Source organism: Haliotis rufescens, unplaced genomic scaffold (genome assembly GCF_023055435.1).
Source record: "Haliotis rufescens isolate VD_foot unplaced genomic scaffold, xgHalRufe1.0.p SCAF_2, whole genome shotgun sequence".
NCBI lineage: Eukaryota > Metazoa > Mollusca > Gastropoda > Lepetellida > Haliotidae > Haliotis > Haliotis rufescens.
In genome coordinates this window covers 73,081,820-73,097,602 of record NW_025963890.1, presented here as the reverse complement: position 1 = coordinate 73,097,602, position 15,783 = coordinate 73,081,820, and the positions used below count along the sequence as shown (strand labels likewise).

General features: G+C 40.9%; 1 protein-coding gene across 2 annotated transcripts in view; it reads left to right on the top strand.

Annotated features, from left to right (window-relative positions):
- Nucleotides 1-3,343: 3,343 nt before the first annotated feature.
- The window catches only part of LOC124133218 (receptor-type tyrosine-protein phosphatase alpha-like), a 35,474-nt gene continuing 23,034 nt past the window's right edge, over nucleotides 3,344-15,783 (top strand). For both annotated transcript variants that reach the window (XM_048400522.1, XM_048400521.1), the window contains exons 1-6: nucleotides 3,344-3,448; nucleotides 7,405-7,563; nucleotides 10,264-10,446; nucleotides 10,760-10,951; nucleotides 14,784-15,011; nucleotides 15,382-15,585. In XM_048400522.1, coding sequence (XP_048256479.1) covers nucleotides 3,400-3,448; nucleotides 7,405-7,563; nucleotides 10,264-10,446; nucleotides 10,760-10,951; nucleotides 14,784-15,011; nucleotides 15,382-15,585 — 1,015 coding nt within the window. In that variant the 5' untranslated portion in view covers nucleotides 3,344-3,399. The remainder of the gene's footprint in view (nucleotides 3,449-7,404; nucleotides 7,564-10,263; nucleotides 10,447-10,759; nucleotides 10,952-14,783; nucleotides 15,012-15,381; nucleotides 15,586-15,783) is intronic.

Genomic DNA, 15,783 nt, shown 5'->3' with positions numbered 1-15,783 from the left:
CATCGTTCATACAAAGCGTGATACGCCGATGGAAATAGTAACACTAGTAGTAAAAACTATTGCTGTGAAGAACGATGTATACCAGTCATCTGGTTGAGAGGATTTTATGGTAAAACAACAAACGTAAAATAAGAGAAGGTATACGGTATAAGTTGTAGTAAGTAAAAATGTTAATTTAATATGTTTTGTACATTTTTGAATATACATATGTTATGTAAAAATGAGCATGAAATATGAACATAGAGAACTGTCAGGATCGAGAAAATGACCTCCAACTGATAAAATAGTGTTTTATAATGAAGTTCTAATGGCATCATGATTAGAACATTAGAACATCTAATGTGAAAGACGTTTTCACGTGAATTTCTTCACAGGCATGTTAAGATTCCTGACAAATTGACTTTAAATAAATCTGCACTAGCGGGACAACAGGAATGACTTAAACGAGTGAGAAGTATATTTTCTCTTCTATCCCCAGATAAGAAGTAACAAGAGGGTAAAATAGTTTCTGGTTTAACACTGCTTTTAAAACATGAAAGTGTAGCCGAAGGTCTAAATTCCTGAGAATTTAAGTGTCTGGTATAAAAGGGTGCTGGAAAGTAACAATCCGGGCGTGTGGAATACTAATACTGTTTTTATTTTGATGACTTATGGTGGCCTCTTGGTGGAAAAAGGTCATTATAGTAACGTGGGAATAAGTTTTTAACAATCTTGTATACAGCATATATTTGTTTTTAGTTTGACGTCTGCTTGATAGTGTCTCCCACCCTGTTTCATTATAAGAACTAATCCGAGATGCGTATTTACGAGGGCCAGTAACAGTTCTAGCTGCTTCCAGTTTCATCTTTTCATGTTTATCAGAGTTGACATCGTTAAACTTATCTCCGACTTCAGATACGCATTCGAGAATAGGCCGTATAATAACAATGTAGAGTTTACATAATTTGGTTCTATCGAGTACATATTTAAGTTTTCGTAAAGAAAAGATGATTTATGTTTTATGCAGAGTGGCGTTTACTGTCAGTATGGGCAGACCATTTCACATCTTGGCATAAAATAACACCGATGCGTTTGGGAGTATTCGATTGAGGAAGTGATATATTATTATGCACCAAATTAATTTTGGTAATATTGTCTGTGTCACTGAATAATATGTATGTTGTTTTGTCGGGATTAAATTTTAAAGCCTTTTATACGCCCATTTGTAAACGTAAGACAGATCGTGGTTCAAGTTGTTTCCCAAATGGTTAATTCTAACAGACGATGCACCAATTGACGAATCAACAGCAAATAAACGAGTTAAATTGTTAAGATTATCAGCTAAATCGTTTAAGTATACAAGGAATAGAAAGGGACCCAGTACAGAACCCCGGGGTACCCCGGCTGTGGTGTATATTAATTGCGGATAGGCTAGTTGATTTTAAAAAGATAGTTAATTTTATTAAAATCATATCTTTTATATTAATGTTTTGTGTTTTGAAAAATTAATAACACCTGTAAGTGTACAATTACAATCACTGGTAATTAAGACAGGATCGTGTTGGCTGTAATCCGTATAGGGTCCGTGATCATAATTCGTAAATGTTTGCTGGTGATGATATCACGCAAGTGGTGGACGGTGTTACTCAACGAGTCCTAATTAAGGTCACCAACAAGAACGATATCACGAGAAACATCAAGTGCCCTTTCTAGCATGTGTTCATGAACAGTCCACTATACAGTGGCGGTAAGGTTGGCGGTAGGTGACACCTAAAAGGAAATATCTCATTGGAGATTTATTTGAAACTGCATGTTTTCCAAATTAATAACTTCAAGGTCAGGTCTACATCTTGTACAAAGTGTATCGGAGAAGCATACTAATATACCACCCCGAAACAAGCCCTGTCCCTCTTGCGTAGGGGTGGTATAATAGCCCTGTCCCTCTTGTGTGAACCCGTGACGATACGGGGTAAAATAGGTCTTCAGCAACCCATGCTTGCCTAAAAAAGCGACTATGCTAATTGTAAGAGGCGACTAACGGGAAAGGGTGGTCAGGCTGGCTGATTTGGTTGATGCATGAAATCGATCCCAATTGTGTGGGTCGATGCTCATGATATTAACCACTGGATTGTCTGGTCCAGACTCGATTATTGACAGACCGCCGTCATATAGCTGGAATAATGCTGAGTGCGGCGTTCAACAACAAACAATAAAACAAACAAACAATTATAAATATGCCATGTAGCGTAGCCTTTTGTAGGCTGTAAGAGTATGTTTATTATGAGTGTAATACGGTTTGGAGCCGACAGGCGAGTGGTACACAATCACACAGAGGTACATGGAACCCTATTCCCCGAAGGATAGCCTACAAAGAATTATCTAACGGACATGTTGATCATTTTCACAAACAAATGGATGCGAAGCGTTTGTTTGGCAACATGGAGGTTGAACTCCGGGGAACACATTGTTTATATATAGACTCTCTGCATCTAAAGTCAGTGTTAATATTCATTACACGATACTGTTGCGTTGTTATATATTTTTCAGCTGTATGAAAACGTCATTCAGTCAGACAAGAATTCATAGTCTACTTTCCTATTTATGGACAAGGAAGGAAGGTCACTGATGTTGTCATGCAGGGTACCGTTACAAATACGTGGCAATCCCGTGTACAGTTATTGTTAAAAGTAATGCATGGCTTTAATGAATCACTTTGACGTTAAGATCTGTTGAAGTTAACAAGAAGGACTATAATCCTTTAAAGTCCATTACTAGTATACAGGATGTGCACAAAACGCGGCGTCATTTCCCCACACGAAGATGACTCGTTGTCTACAGTTAGAAGAACTTGTATTACCGTGGGTTTCTGACGGTAGGGGGCGGTCGGGTAGCCTAGTGGTTAAAGCGTTCGATCGTCCCGGGTACGAATCCCGACATGGGTACAATGTGTGAAGCCCATTTCTGGTGAACCCCGCTGTGATATTGCTGGCGTAAAACCAAACTCACTCACTCACTCACTCTGACGGTAGAGTTGGCTTATTTGGGACATACAATTAACATTGTACTTCCTCATTAAAGTGTATCAAGCAAACCATTGATTTTAAACCATGTCTTGTTTCGTAAGAGAGGTTCTGCTAAAATGTTGCATCAATTGCTGTCGTATCTTTACATTGTATTCTTCGTTATTTGACTGTAATTGAAGGTTCGCTTCCATGCTTTGTGTCTTAGATTTGGTTATAACTTGCCAGCACGTTAGTTCAATGGAGTTTATCACTACTGGGACACACTGTCATATCAACTATGTCATGATCTTGGACGGAAGTGATGATAGTCGACGGAAGTCAATTTCCGTTCCATATCGAGGCTGTAGGTCTGCCTCAATCCTCCATCAGGACATCATATAGATGTGTAGTGGTGGCCATGCTGTTTATTATCGTGCTACTTGGGATTGTCTCCGAGGCAGTGGCAGGTGATTACTTTAAATGCTTTGTTTCTCTATATATGAATGTAAGTGATATGCACGCTTCTCCAGATTCTCGTTGCTTTCCCATTGTTTGTTTCCCAAAGGAGGCTCGGGATAGATCCATAAGTGTATGTGTAACGACTTTTTTCGTCCAAGTCTTTTATTCATGGTGCATGACTTACTCGGAATGAAAGAGTTCCATCAGTAACTTTTGGAATGGTGGCACGAGTGCATGTAGCGAAGGGTGTTAAGTTATTGACAGAGAGGAAGTTTAATGTGTCATGCAGCATGGATCTGAAAGCGGACAAGGGATGGATGTGTGTGTGGGTAGGGGGGGGGGGGGGGGGGGGGGGAGAGAGAGAGAGATAGGGGTGATGTGCTGATCATGAGTCGTATTAGGGTGAGCTTTAGGGGTGAGGGTTTGGGGTGAGGGTTTGGGGTGAGGGTTGGGGGTGAGGGTTGGGGGTGAGGTTGGGGGATGTAGGTTGGAGGTGAGGGTTTGGGGTGAGGGTTGGGGTGACGTTGGGGGTGAAGGTTGGGGGTGTGAGTTGGGGATGAGGTTGAAGATATTGTATATAATGGTTTTGTGAGAAAAAATATACTTTTGTATTACTTTACGACTTACTTTACAAAGAGACCTAACACGACCTGAGCAAAGATTAATCAAACACAGGACTTTATTCGGGGACACTAACACAAAAGGTTCCTAAGATGACCCAGATACAATAATCACTCTCAACACAATATTTCACCACTCACTGACACAACAGGGTATACTATGATGTAATGCGACCGTAAAATAAAGGTTTCTCTTCTCATGTTTTCCGATTCTCCACTTTAGAATTAAAATGAAATAAAAAAGTGACACATCAAACCAAGATTGCTACATTGCAGTCATTAAAAATAAAAACTTCCACTCATGTGAAAGACAAAACTACGAAAGCCCAAGAGCGCGAGGATGGGAAAATATCCCCCCATAGAATACTATTGTTTAACACTTAACCCTGTTGATGCGAAACCTACTTGCATAAAACCAATTGGCCAGGACACTTTTCACTCGCTATCCTATTCCTATGTCGTATATATAATAAACAGAAGGAATGATATGAGAGAACGCCACTATAATGTGGTATGTGCTTGATTAGTCACAATGTATATCCCCAGATGACGTGGCGAGATTTTTTTTAAAGACATAAACACACATCCACAGCATTACATCCTTGTATTATCACATAACCTCATGGGGATTCCGGGTTGGACCAGGTTCCCAGCAACTTATGCCTATCTTTGAAGGCGACTAAATAGAGTGGTCAGACTCGGTGACGTTGCTCATAGTATCAATCACTGGTTAACAGACTATGATGGTTGAGGCATTGTCATGAACATTCACCCGATGTACTTACAGTGAAATGAGTGAGTGAGTGAGTATGGTTTTCTAGCAATATTCCAGCAAAATCACGGCGGTGGACACCAGAAATGGGCTTCACACATTGTACCCATATCGGGATTCGAACCCGGGTTTTCGGCATGACTAGCAAACGCTTTAACCACCAGGCTACCCGACCGCCCCTACAGTGAAATGAAGTTCAACGGTGCGTCCAAGATTATTGCACTATATAGCGTGGTGCATGTACGTACGTGTGTGTGTGTGTGTGTGTGTGTGTGTGTGTGTGTGTGTGTGTGTGTGTGTGTGTGTGTGTGTGGCTGCTTGTACTAGTCCGGACTGATGCCGATTTTATAGTACTAGCCCACTGAGAAACCATGCCGCAGTTAAACATGAATACCCCACTCAGACACAGTATACTGACTCCGAGCCGACCAGTCCTTGTTTCAGCCCCTTAATGCCGAGCGCCAGACAGGGTAACAACAAGTACCATCTTTAAACGTCTTTTGGTATGACGCGGCCGGGGATGGAACTCCGGGCCTTCCGCTCTTGGGGCGGACGCTCTACCACCAGATCACGCAGGCGGTTGTACTTAAAGAGCAGCAGACAATGAGTGACAGTCTTATTAGAAACGAAGTATATGTTTTGAACATAACACTAGTATTTATCATGCGTATTGTGTTCCTTATTCATTTCATCAGTATTGTAGTACCGTTAAAGTATCTGACGGAGATATCTGGCTTGAGACAATTTACACGAAGATGACGAAGTGACTCCCGGGAAATAGGGTATATCTCGTTGAAACGATATTCAGAAGTGGGCTACTCGGGTTAGAATACGTCCCCCACATTACAGGTCAGTGGCTAAAGTGACTAGGATGTACAGGCTTGGTGACTTGGTTGCTCGTCATCGTACCCCGACGGCGAGGGACGTTGTTCATAATATCAGCCACTGGTTGTCTTGTCCAGTTTCCAGTATTTACCAGTTGTCGTGATATGACTTGGGCATTGGTGAGTGTGATGTTAACCACACCCGTCCAGCCCCTCTATTGTGTTAAGGATAGTCCGATTGAACGGCAACGCGCCTGATTATCGGATCAGCTGTTAAGTAGGAACAGATAACTTACAAAACGGAAAAGGAGACACTTTCGTTTGGTTCCGACAGACCGCTATATTTATGGTCATGTGAAACCGGAAAAGGGTACGTGCATTCCTATCTAAACTTATTTCACAAGGAAAGTAATTTGTTTGTCTGGAAAGTAAACTTTTTATGCAGACACTGGTAATGGAGGCCTGCTTATAGCAACTGTATTCATGTTTTCTCGTGGTAGTATTGACATCCCGTGTGCCCCAGACAGACTATGCAACAGTATATTTGTTCTAATGATTGTATTGTAGACATCCCCTGTGACCCAGCCAGACTGGGCAACTGTATGTGTGTTCATCTGGTGGTATTGTAGACATCCCCTGTGACCCAGCCAGACTGCAACTGTATATATGTTCTTCTGATGGTAATATCGACATCATCTGTGACTCAGCCAGACTGGGCAACTGTATATATGTTCTTCTGGTGGTATTGTAGACATCCCCTGTGCCCCAGCCAGACTGCAACTGTATATATGTTCTTCTGATGGTAATATCGACATCATCTGTAACCCAGCCAGACTGGGCAACTGTATATATGTTCTTCTGGTGGTATTGTAGACTAGACATCCCGTGTGCCCCAGCCAGACTGCAACTGTTTATATGTTCTTCTGATGGTAATATCGACATCATCTGTGACCCAGCCAGACTAGGCAACTGTATATATGTTCTTCTGGTGGTATTGTAGAGTAGACATCCCCTGTGCCCCAGCCAGACTAGGCAACTGTATATATGTTCTTCTGATGGTAATATCGACATCATCTGTGACCCAGCCAGACTGCAACTGTATATATGTTCTTCTGATGGTAATATCGACATCATCTGTGACCCAGCCAGACTGGGCAACTGTATGTATGTTCTTCTGGTGGTATTGTAGACATCCCCTGTGCCCCAGCCAGACTGCAACTGTATATATGTTCTTCTGATGGTAATATCGACATCATCTGTGACCCAGCCAGACTGGGCAACTGTATATATGTTCTTCTGATGGTAATATCGACATCATCTGTGACCCAGCCAGACTGGGCAACTGTATATATGTTCTTCTGGTGGTATTGTAGACATCCCCTGTGCCCCAGCCAGACTGCAACTGTATATATGTTCTTCTGATGGTAATATCGACATCATCTGTGACCCAGCCAGACTGGGCAACTGTATATATGTTCTTCTGATGGTATTGTAGACATCCCCTGTGCCCCAGCCAGACTGCAACTGTTTATACGTTCTTCTGATGGTAATATCGACATCATCTGTGACCCAGCCAGACTAGGCAACTGTATATAATTATGTTCTTCTGGTGGTATTGTAGACTAGACATCCCCTGTGCCCCAGCCAGACTGCAACTGTTTATACGTTCTTCTGATGGTAATATCGACATCATCTGTGACCCAGCCAGACTGGGCAACTGTATATATGTTCTTCTGATGGTATTGCAGACACCTCGTGTGCCAGGGACAGACTGGGCAACTACTGGTTCGGACCGTCCTGTAGATTCCAGTGTCACTGCTTTGACAGAAGACAGTGTGACTTCACAACAGGAAGATGTTCTTCGTCCGGATGTGACATGGGCTACTTTGGTCCCGGCTGCCAGTACTGTAAGTTGATTACTGGAGTTGTTCTCTTTTCATGACGCCAATTTGAAAAGCGCTCCACAATGAAGTGACTTGGCACTCGGAATGAGAAGTATTTGCCATGGCGCGTTGTCCGTCGTCCGTACGTTATGTACGGTTACAGTTCCTTACCTCAACCATGGCCGACTACTCACTTAGCACAGCCTGTATAAATTCGACAGTGTGTATGCAGTAAGTAGTAAGAGCAATTATAAAATATAACTCTTAAGCTTTGCGTTTCAAACGCCACTATGCACCAAATTTCCATATATTCGTGACACATTTCCTTACATCTCCCCTGCCAACGCCCATTGTGGTATGTACCATTCCGAAATTGAAGATCTGGAAAGAAAGTTGAAGCGCTATAAGGTAGTGTGTAACTTTATGACTATTTTATGTTAATCCAACTGTTGACATTTGACCTGCAGCAGTCACGTTCCCCTTTCAGGCCATATTGAGCATGTTGACAGTCAATTAAACAGTAGAATATTAATGTAGCAACGTACGGTATATTTAATCACCTTGATCACATTACGATCTGAAAAGGTAAAAAACCATGTATACTCTATAGGATTCTGGCTGCTAATATTACAGAATAGCTCATCTGAGCTACGAAACCCGGTGGCGCTTAGTTTATTTCGTGTGTTTCATATTTTAGACTGGGCAGAATCTGGAAAAGTGAACATATTAAAAGTGATAGAGGCATTTCATAGTACATTACAACCATAATAGTATGATAAAGTTTTGTCAGGCATGTAAATAAGTCTCCCTTTGCATTGGACGCAGTTGGTGATCTGGTTACCCAAAACGGTGGCCATCTTGATTTCTTGACATATTAATGGTAATGTATGGTTTCAATAGATTCCGTGTACCTGAAAACATACAGAGAAATGTTTTATTTCTGGTCCCACTATGGTTAGAACCAAAGATGTGACAAAACTGGATTTTTCATGTTTAGGTGGCGGCCATTGTTGAATTTATCAAATATGTGGAAGTTAACTTTTGAAAATACAGCCGGGCAAACCACCTAAATTGAATTTAGAACATATCAATGCGCTTAGAAACGTTGTCTGCTCGCCGTAAACATAAAATACCTCTACCATTAACATTTACTGAAAGTTTACCTAGTTTATTTTGACAGTTTACCAAACATGCTGATCTCATAGATAGGTCTTTGAGATATGTACCAGTGGTGTCCTCGCCCAGAAACGATCCGGGGTCTTCATTTGTTAGGAATTTAATGTTTCTTAATTACCTCAGATTTGCTATCATTATAGATATATAGTTGTAACGAAATTGCAAAGGAAATGACACTTTACATCATTTGAGTGTGATAGCAATTTATGATGCATACTGAACTTCATAAGAATCGCAAATATAATACATTTATACCACTTTGTTTATTTGAGCACGATTTGTTATCCTTGCCACTTGAAATGTTTTAATTAACAAAGGCAGCTCAAGGGAAAACAAGCCATTCCGCCGATAAGGAATATTAACAGTAATGACAAATGTTGAAAAGTGGGCTTTTCAAGAAATATCCATTTTGCATGCGATAAACATCATCATTGAGTTTCGCTCACGTGGTTACAATTTGGGTAAGAATCGGCAGTGACTGCGAGCAGTTATATTTACTAGTGCACCTGGTCACCAGCGCTTTATATACAACTGCACGTTTCTTTCAGTTCGCTCTGGTAAAGAACGTACGCTGCAAACGCTGCTGAATAAAGTCACCTGACTGCCGAAGCCTACCCGGATAGCAATCACGTGATCCAAACTAAATGATGATGTTTCACGCCACTTATTTGATCCTCTATCTACATTATGCATTTTTCACGAGAAACTAAGGCCAGATTGTTTTGGGGTGTACAATGACATAACCATAAAAGTTCCCTCTAACGAGATTTTTCAGGGGCTTTTGAGATTTAATGGCGTCGGTAGGTGGATATAAGAAAACGTGCGGTCTCACGTAAATGCTAATTGACACCAGTGTTAAATTTCAGTATTGTTTCGTTTTTCAAGAGTTCAAAATGCACTCTAGACAGCGCTTTTTCCTCAGTCGATGACATGTATGGGGGATTTGTTTTTTTTATCAGAATTATTTTTACTGTCAGAAAATGATCAAGTAATGTTGATATTACTTTGTTGCCAACTTTCGATTTTTAACGTCGGCGGATTCGCAAACAGGAAAAAGGTGTTATGGTCAAACATAAATTGTGGCTTGTTTGGTGATACATAGACTGATGAAACAATATAGATTTGATCAAATAGGCCTGACAATTAACTGATTCAGCATTTTACCATAGTCAGAAGGCCTTACAAACAACTGATTCAATGCTTTGCCATGTTCAGAAGACCTAACAAATAAGGCCTGGCAAATAACTGATTCAATATTTTACCACAGTCAGAAGGCCTGGCAAATAACTGATTCAGTGCTTTGTCATGTTTGTTAAACCTTACTAAGAGCCATTTAGGCACTGCGTCATGTACAGAAGGTCTTAACAATAACCGATGCGGCATTATATGTTCGGAAGGCCTTACAAATCACTGATTCAGACGCATTCAACGCATTGTGTCCGTATTGAGGATTGTGTGATGCTGGTTCTAATGAAGCTATAGTGTATATGTACACATTTATGGTTCAATATCCTCAACAACCCTTCAGATTTGATTCACGTGTTGCAGTCTCCATTGCCTACCAACAACAAACAACACATTCCGGTAGTTCGAGGAGTTCGCCTTCTGCTGTCGACGGTTATATGTCGACCTACTCTTTGACAGGATCTACCCTGAACCCCACATGGAGCGTTGAGTTCCAACACCCTGCCTGGATAGTCTGGGTTGATGTCCTTGTGCCAGCGAATCACGGTAGTGTATCACATTTCTATGTCAATATACCGTGAATACCGCAAAGAGAAAACCAAATATGATGTAACCCTGATAATGTTAAGAACTTGTTCAGGTACACTCATTTGCGGAGTAAGCTTACAGTATCTTATCATTAGATGACGTGGCCCATATTCCGCTTAGTATCTAAAATAAACCTATATGTATGTTTTTTACTCGTCAAAGTGTTTTCTTATCATGATAATACCAAAACTATTACCTTTAACAGTAAAGTCAGCGACCATGTTTTTGTCCGCCATTCCTGTAATAAGAGAGCACATCTCCGTGGTTACAGGAACGCGGGCAATATCAATGAAAACAACAAACAAAGACACGGACATGCCGTGTGACGCTACGAACGCTTGGATCACATCTACGACGTTGAGGGTCACGTGCAGGAACGTCGTCAACGCCACCGTCATCACACTTGTCGGCACAAACACGACGGAGTCCAAACTGGCGTTGACAGAAGTGTACGTTTACGGAGGTAAGGTCATGGGATTTTTAACTTCGATACATTTAGAAAATAACGACGTTTGACTATAAGAGATATAACTTCAAAATGAGCTCTCAAAGTTTATTGGTCCACAGGATGAAATCTAAAAGTTTATTGATTATGTATGTTTGTTAAACCTGTTGAACTAAGTAATATGGGACAAAGATATTGAGGAGATGCCGTCATGCGTTTACCTAGTCTTGTCTGTTCTAATTCTTATATTTGGTGCTATTTAATAAGAATACACAATAAAATCAATGCATATGTTATAGAGTAATCCTTCAACCTCTGTTATGCCTTCAGAAATAACTGTACACCCTCACCTCATGCGAAAACTATACTACTCCAAATCCCAGTTGGGGTATTATCTTTCACACGTTTCTTTCAACGTAATAACACGGATGTGGATATCTGCATGTTAGTAATGAAGTGACATGCGACCAATACTTCATACTTATTGTATGTAAAATAATAGATGGAGGATGTCCACCTAATATTTCTCATCCCTAAGTCAATATATGTGCAACCTTTTTATCTAAGAAAACCTTAGATGGTATAGTTTGCTTTCTTACCAGTGGCCTTCGTGGGCTGAGTTGTTTACTATCCTGCTCGGATGGCTTTCTAAACACATATTTTAGTAGTCATACAGAAACATTAGTAGTAGTAGTTACAACATGACATGATACATAAATAGAGATAGATATTAAAGAGATGAACTTGTATTTATTTGGATGTACAAAGTATTTTTGTTCAAGACATTTTTTCCATAAAAATTATCATACTTCCACATACAAGTAAAAAGTGAAAATCATCTTCGACGTCATTTAAGGAACATTGTCAACATAAAGATTTTGATATTATTTTTTTGTGTGCCTGCCAACCCCAACCGTTAACCTGTGTGAGCTGCATCTACATTGTGGTAAACCTTCTTTTATACTCTTCAAAAAAGAAACGCAAAGCCAGATTTGTGTGAGGTAGGGAAATACATTTATACGAGCAACCGTACAGGGTATTAGGCAAAAATGTTGTTGAAAAAACACTTGGTGATTGTAGTCATCTCAGTAATCGGTACATAGGAAAAGTCCAAGGTTAAGGTCAGCTACCATCAATAACGCGTATGTCCACCGTTGGAATCGATAGCGGCCTGACATCTCTTGCCCATGAAAGAGACGAGTATGAGAATCACATCCTGGGGAATGGTAGCCCAATCGGCCTGCAACGCAAAAGCCAACTGGTGACGACGCCTGGGGTTGTGGTTGACGCCTGCGTAGCCGTCTATCCAATTCATCCAACAGGTGTTGTATCGGGTTTTAAATCCGGGAATATCTGTTGTTGTGTAAATAGGCTCTTGTGATCCGTGCTGTATGCGGTCGAGCGTTGTCCTGTTGGAATACACAGCTGTTGGCTGCAATTGAGAGGGCGTGTGGTAGGAGAATTTCATTGATGTATCGTTGAGCCGTAAGATTGCCCTGGATATGGACCAAACATGTCCTGCCATGATGAGAGAAAGGCGCCCACATCATAACGCTACCACCACCAAACCTGTCCACTTCCTGTACGCAGTTTCCGAAGTAACGTTCTCCCCGACATCTGTTGACCCGAGCTCTTCCATCCCCTCGGCGGAGGAGAAATCTTGATTCATCGCTGAACCAGACAACTCTCCATCGAAGTTGTGGCCATACCATGTTCAATCGTTGTTGATGATGTTGTCGACTCAATATGACGCGTCGAACAGGACTTCATACTCTTAGACCTGCTGCTCTTAAACGGTTTCGTAGGTCTGGTCAGAGATTCTGCGCAGTCCGGGTATTTGGGATGCGGTTGGGGTGACCGTGGTCGTCCTTTCACGTAGGTGGCGCAGTCGGATGACGCGATCTTTGGCGGGGGTGGTTACACTTGGTCGTCCCGACCCTGGCCGATCACGTGTTGACCCATGCTGTTGAAACCGATCTCATAGCCTTGTGATGGTGCTGGGCGCTACATTGAAAACCCTGGCTAAAGCTGATCGGGATTACCCTGCCTGCAAGCGGCCTATGACGTTGTTTCTTTGCACTTCTGTTAATCTTGGCATGTTGTTGAACTGTCACTGTTCGATTGACGCAGATGCCAGGCAATCAAACACCCTCCACATTAATACCGTTCATAGTGCTTGTTGCACGTGCAGTGCGTGCAGCTCCATGGCCCTTTTGTTAATATACTGGGTGCGTTTTTCCGGATCGAACGTGTTTCCTGACTAATGGTTTGAATGTCCTTGTTGTGATCATTTTGATCCGGGAAATTTGTCACTGACACTACATTAAACTCTTCATTTCGCACCTCTTGGTACGATAATTTTGCTTTTATATCCAAAAATATCCGTATTGCGTTTCTTGTTTTAAAGAGTATAGTTACATCAGTTGAATAATTTTCTGCGGATATTTGCCATTTAATATATCTATTATATTGGCTTTTGCTAGAAACATCTACAGTAGATCTCCATGTTTGAAAGTACATGTCAAAAAGCATGTCTTCTTTTCGATATGAATATAGAATGATTCTCTAAAAACATTGGTTGTCCCAAATGTAACCATACCCACATTTATGGAGTAGACATTTAACACTGTATGCCGAATTTGTATCTCCACTTTTTTCATACAATAACATCATATAACATTTTTTAGTTAATTTTCTTTCATTCATTTTTAATACTTTTAAAAGATATGTTATGATTTTTATATAGTGATATATATACAAGGGCATGCGACGACTCACCATAAACCATTGCGATAGAAGTATTACGTTTAACACCAAGACATCTTTAACAAGCATATAAATGTACGGATTCAATTGCTTTAGCCTCTGCAAGATATTTATATGAGGTTTATATTTGGAAGTAATTCCCTAAAAGTACCACTTTTGATTTTTTTGAAAGCGTATTTATCAAAGTTTGTAAACATTTTAAAGTACTTGAGAACGTGATGATATCATTTGCAAATAGTAACATCAATATCTTTATAAGTTCATGATGTATTTATATACCATAATCATAATTTCTTTTGATTTGGGCTGCAAGCTCATTCATTAAAAAAAACAGAACAAAAAAGGGCTTAATACACATCCTTTGCGCACACCAGATAAAAGAATCTGAATACATGTCGTTTTGTTAAACACATGATTTAATTTCCTTTGAACTTCCTTAGTAGTAGTAGTAGTAGTAGTAGTAGTAGAAGTAGTAGTAGTAGTAGTAGTAGTAGTAGTAGTAATAGTAGTAGTAGTAGTAGTAGTAGCCCCTAATCCCGTTAGGCGCCTATTACGACACGCATAGGCGTCTTTTACGGCAAGCATGGGTTGCTGAAGACCTATTCTAACCCGGATCTTCACCGGTCAGTAGCAGTAGCAGTAGCAGCAGTAGCAGTAGCAGTAGTAGTAGCAGCAGCAGGAGGAGGAGGAGCTGGGAGTGGTAGAAGTAGTATTGTTGGTGGTGGTAGTGGTTGTGTAAGTGGTAGCAGCAGTAGCAGTACATGTACTAGTATTCCAACCCCCAATACTAGTAGTATTAGTGCTGATGGTAGTGGTAGTAGAGGCAGTAGCAGCAGTTGCAGTAGCAGTAGTAGTAGAAGTAGTAGTAGTTGCAGTAGTAGTAGTAGAAGTAGTAGTAGTTGCAGTAGTAGTAGTAGTAGTAGTAGTAGTAGTAGTAGTAGTAGTAGTAGTAGTAGTAGTCGTAGTAGTAGTAGTAGTAGTCGTAGTAGTAGTAGTAGTAGCGGTATTTAAAACATGAATCATAATCAGGGCGAAGCCTACGTTTGTTGTTGTCAATAAAACACTTGCTATATAATCTTTTCAGGCAGAAACATCGCACTACGGGGAGACACGTCACAATCCTCAGTATATGGTATTTATAATTCGTCTCTTGCGGTGGACGCAGGCAAGTCTACCAGATTCGAAGATAGATCGTGTACCCACACGGCCACTACATCGTGTCCAGAGGCTGGGACAACAAACCCTAACTGGCTGGTGCGGCTTGGACAGGACTACCAGATATACAGAGTAGACGTGTACAATAGGGGAACAGGTAAGTGACTTGGACTGAAGTGAGTGGACTGAAGGTTTGGAGATTTTTAGGAAGTAATTATTTTAGGTACTTGAAAAGCCTTAGATCCAAATTTATTTCTTTAGAAGACGAAGACACAGTACACTTCAGACAGTGTAAAAACCTTCTTGGGTCACTGACTTGCTTATGGTTAGATTTTCTTGTCAAGTTTAGTCATTCTTATACATGTACTTGCACATGCCAGAAGCCAAACCTTGCAAGTGTCACAAAGGAAAAAGACTACTTGTTAGCATTTCAATATTTCTGATCATTTATCTGATAAACTGAAAACGCATCATGTTTTTCTCCTGATTCACACATGAATATGTATGTAAATTATGCGTTTCTGAAGTTGGAGAGCGCCTCAATGACTTTCGCATCCGTTTGGGGAAAGCTGGCATAAGTGGATTAAAACGGGTGTACCAAGACACGGCAGGCACAGCGGCGGAAGTGACGTCAGTGCAGATGCCAGCCAGTCGAACGGCCAACAGACTTGAGGTGACCTTGAGAGGAGAATGCAAGATATTGACGCTATGCGAGGTGCAGGTGTTCGGGGGTGAGAGTTTGATCATTTTCCCAGATCTCAATTTAGAACACAATCAGTCCATCAGATGAAAGTAGAAAAGGGCATTGATTTTCCTATATTTTACCACGTTTAACTCCCGGGCTGGGATACAGGGTATTTCTAATGACATAGACTTATTAGAATCGCCCCACTTTAGGAATACGTGACGTCGAGGTTCAGGTTCGAATG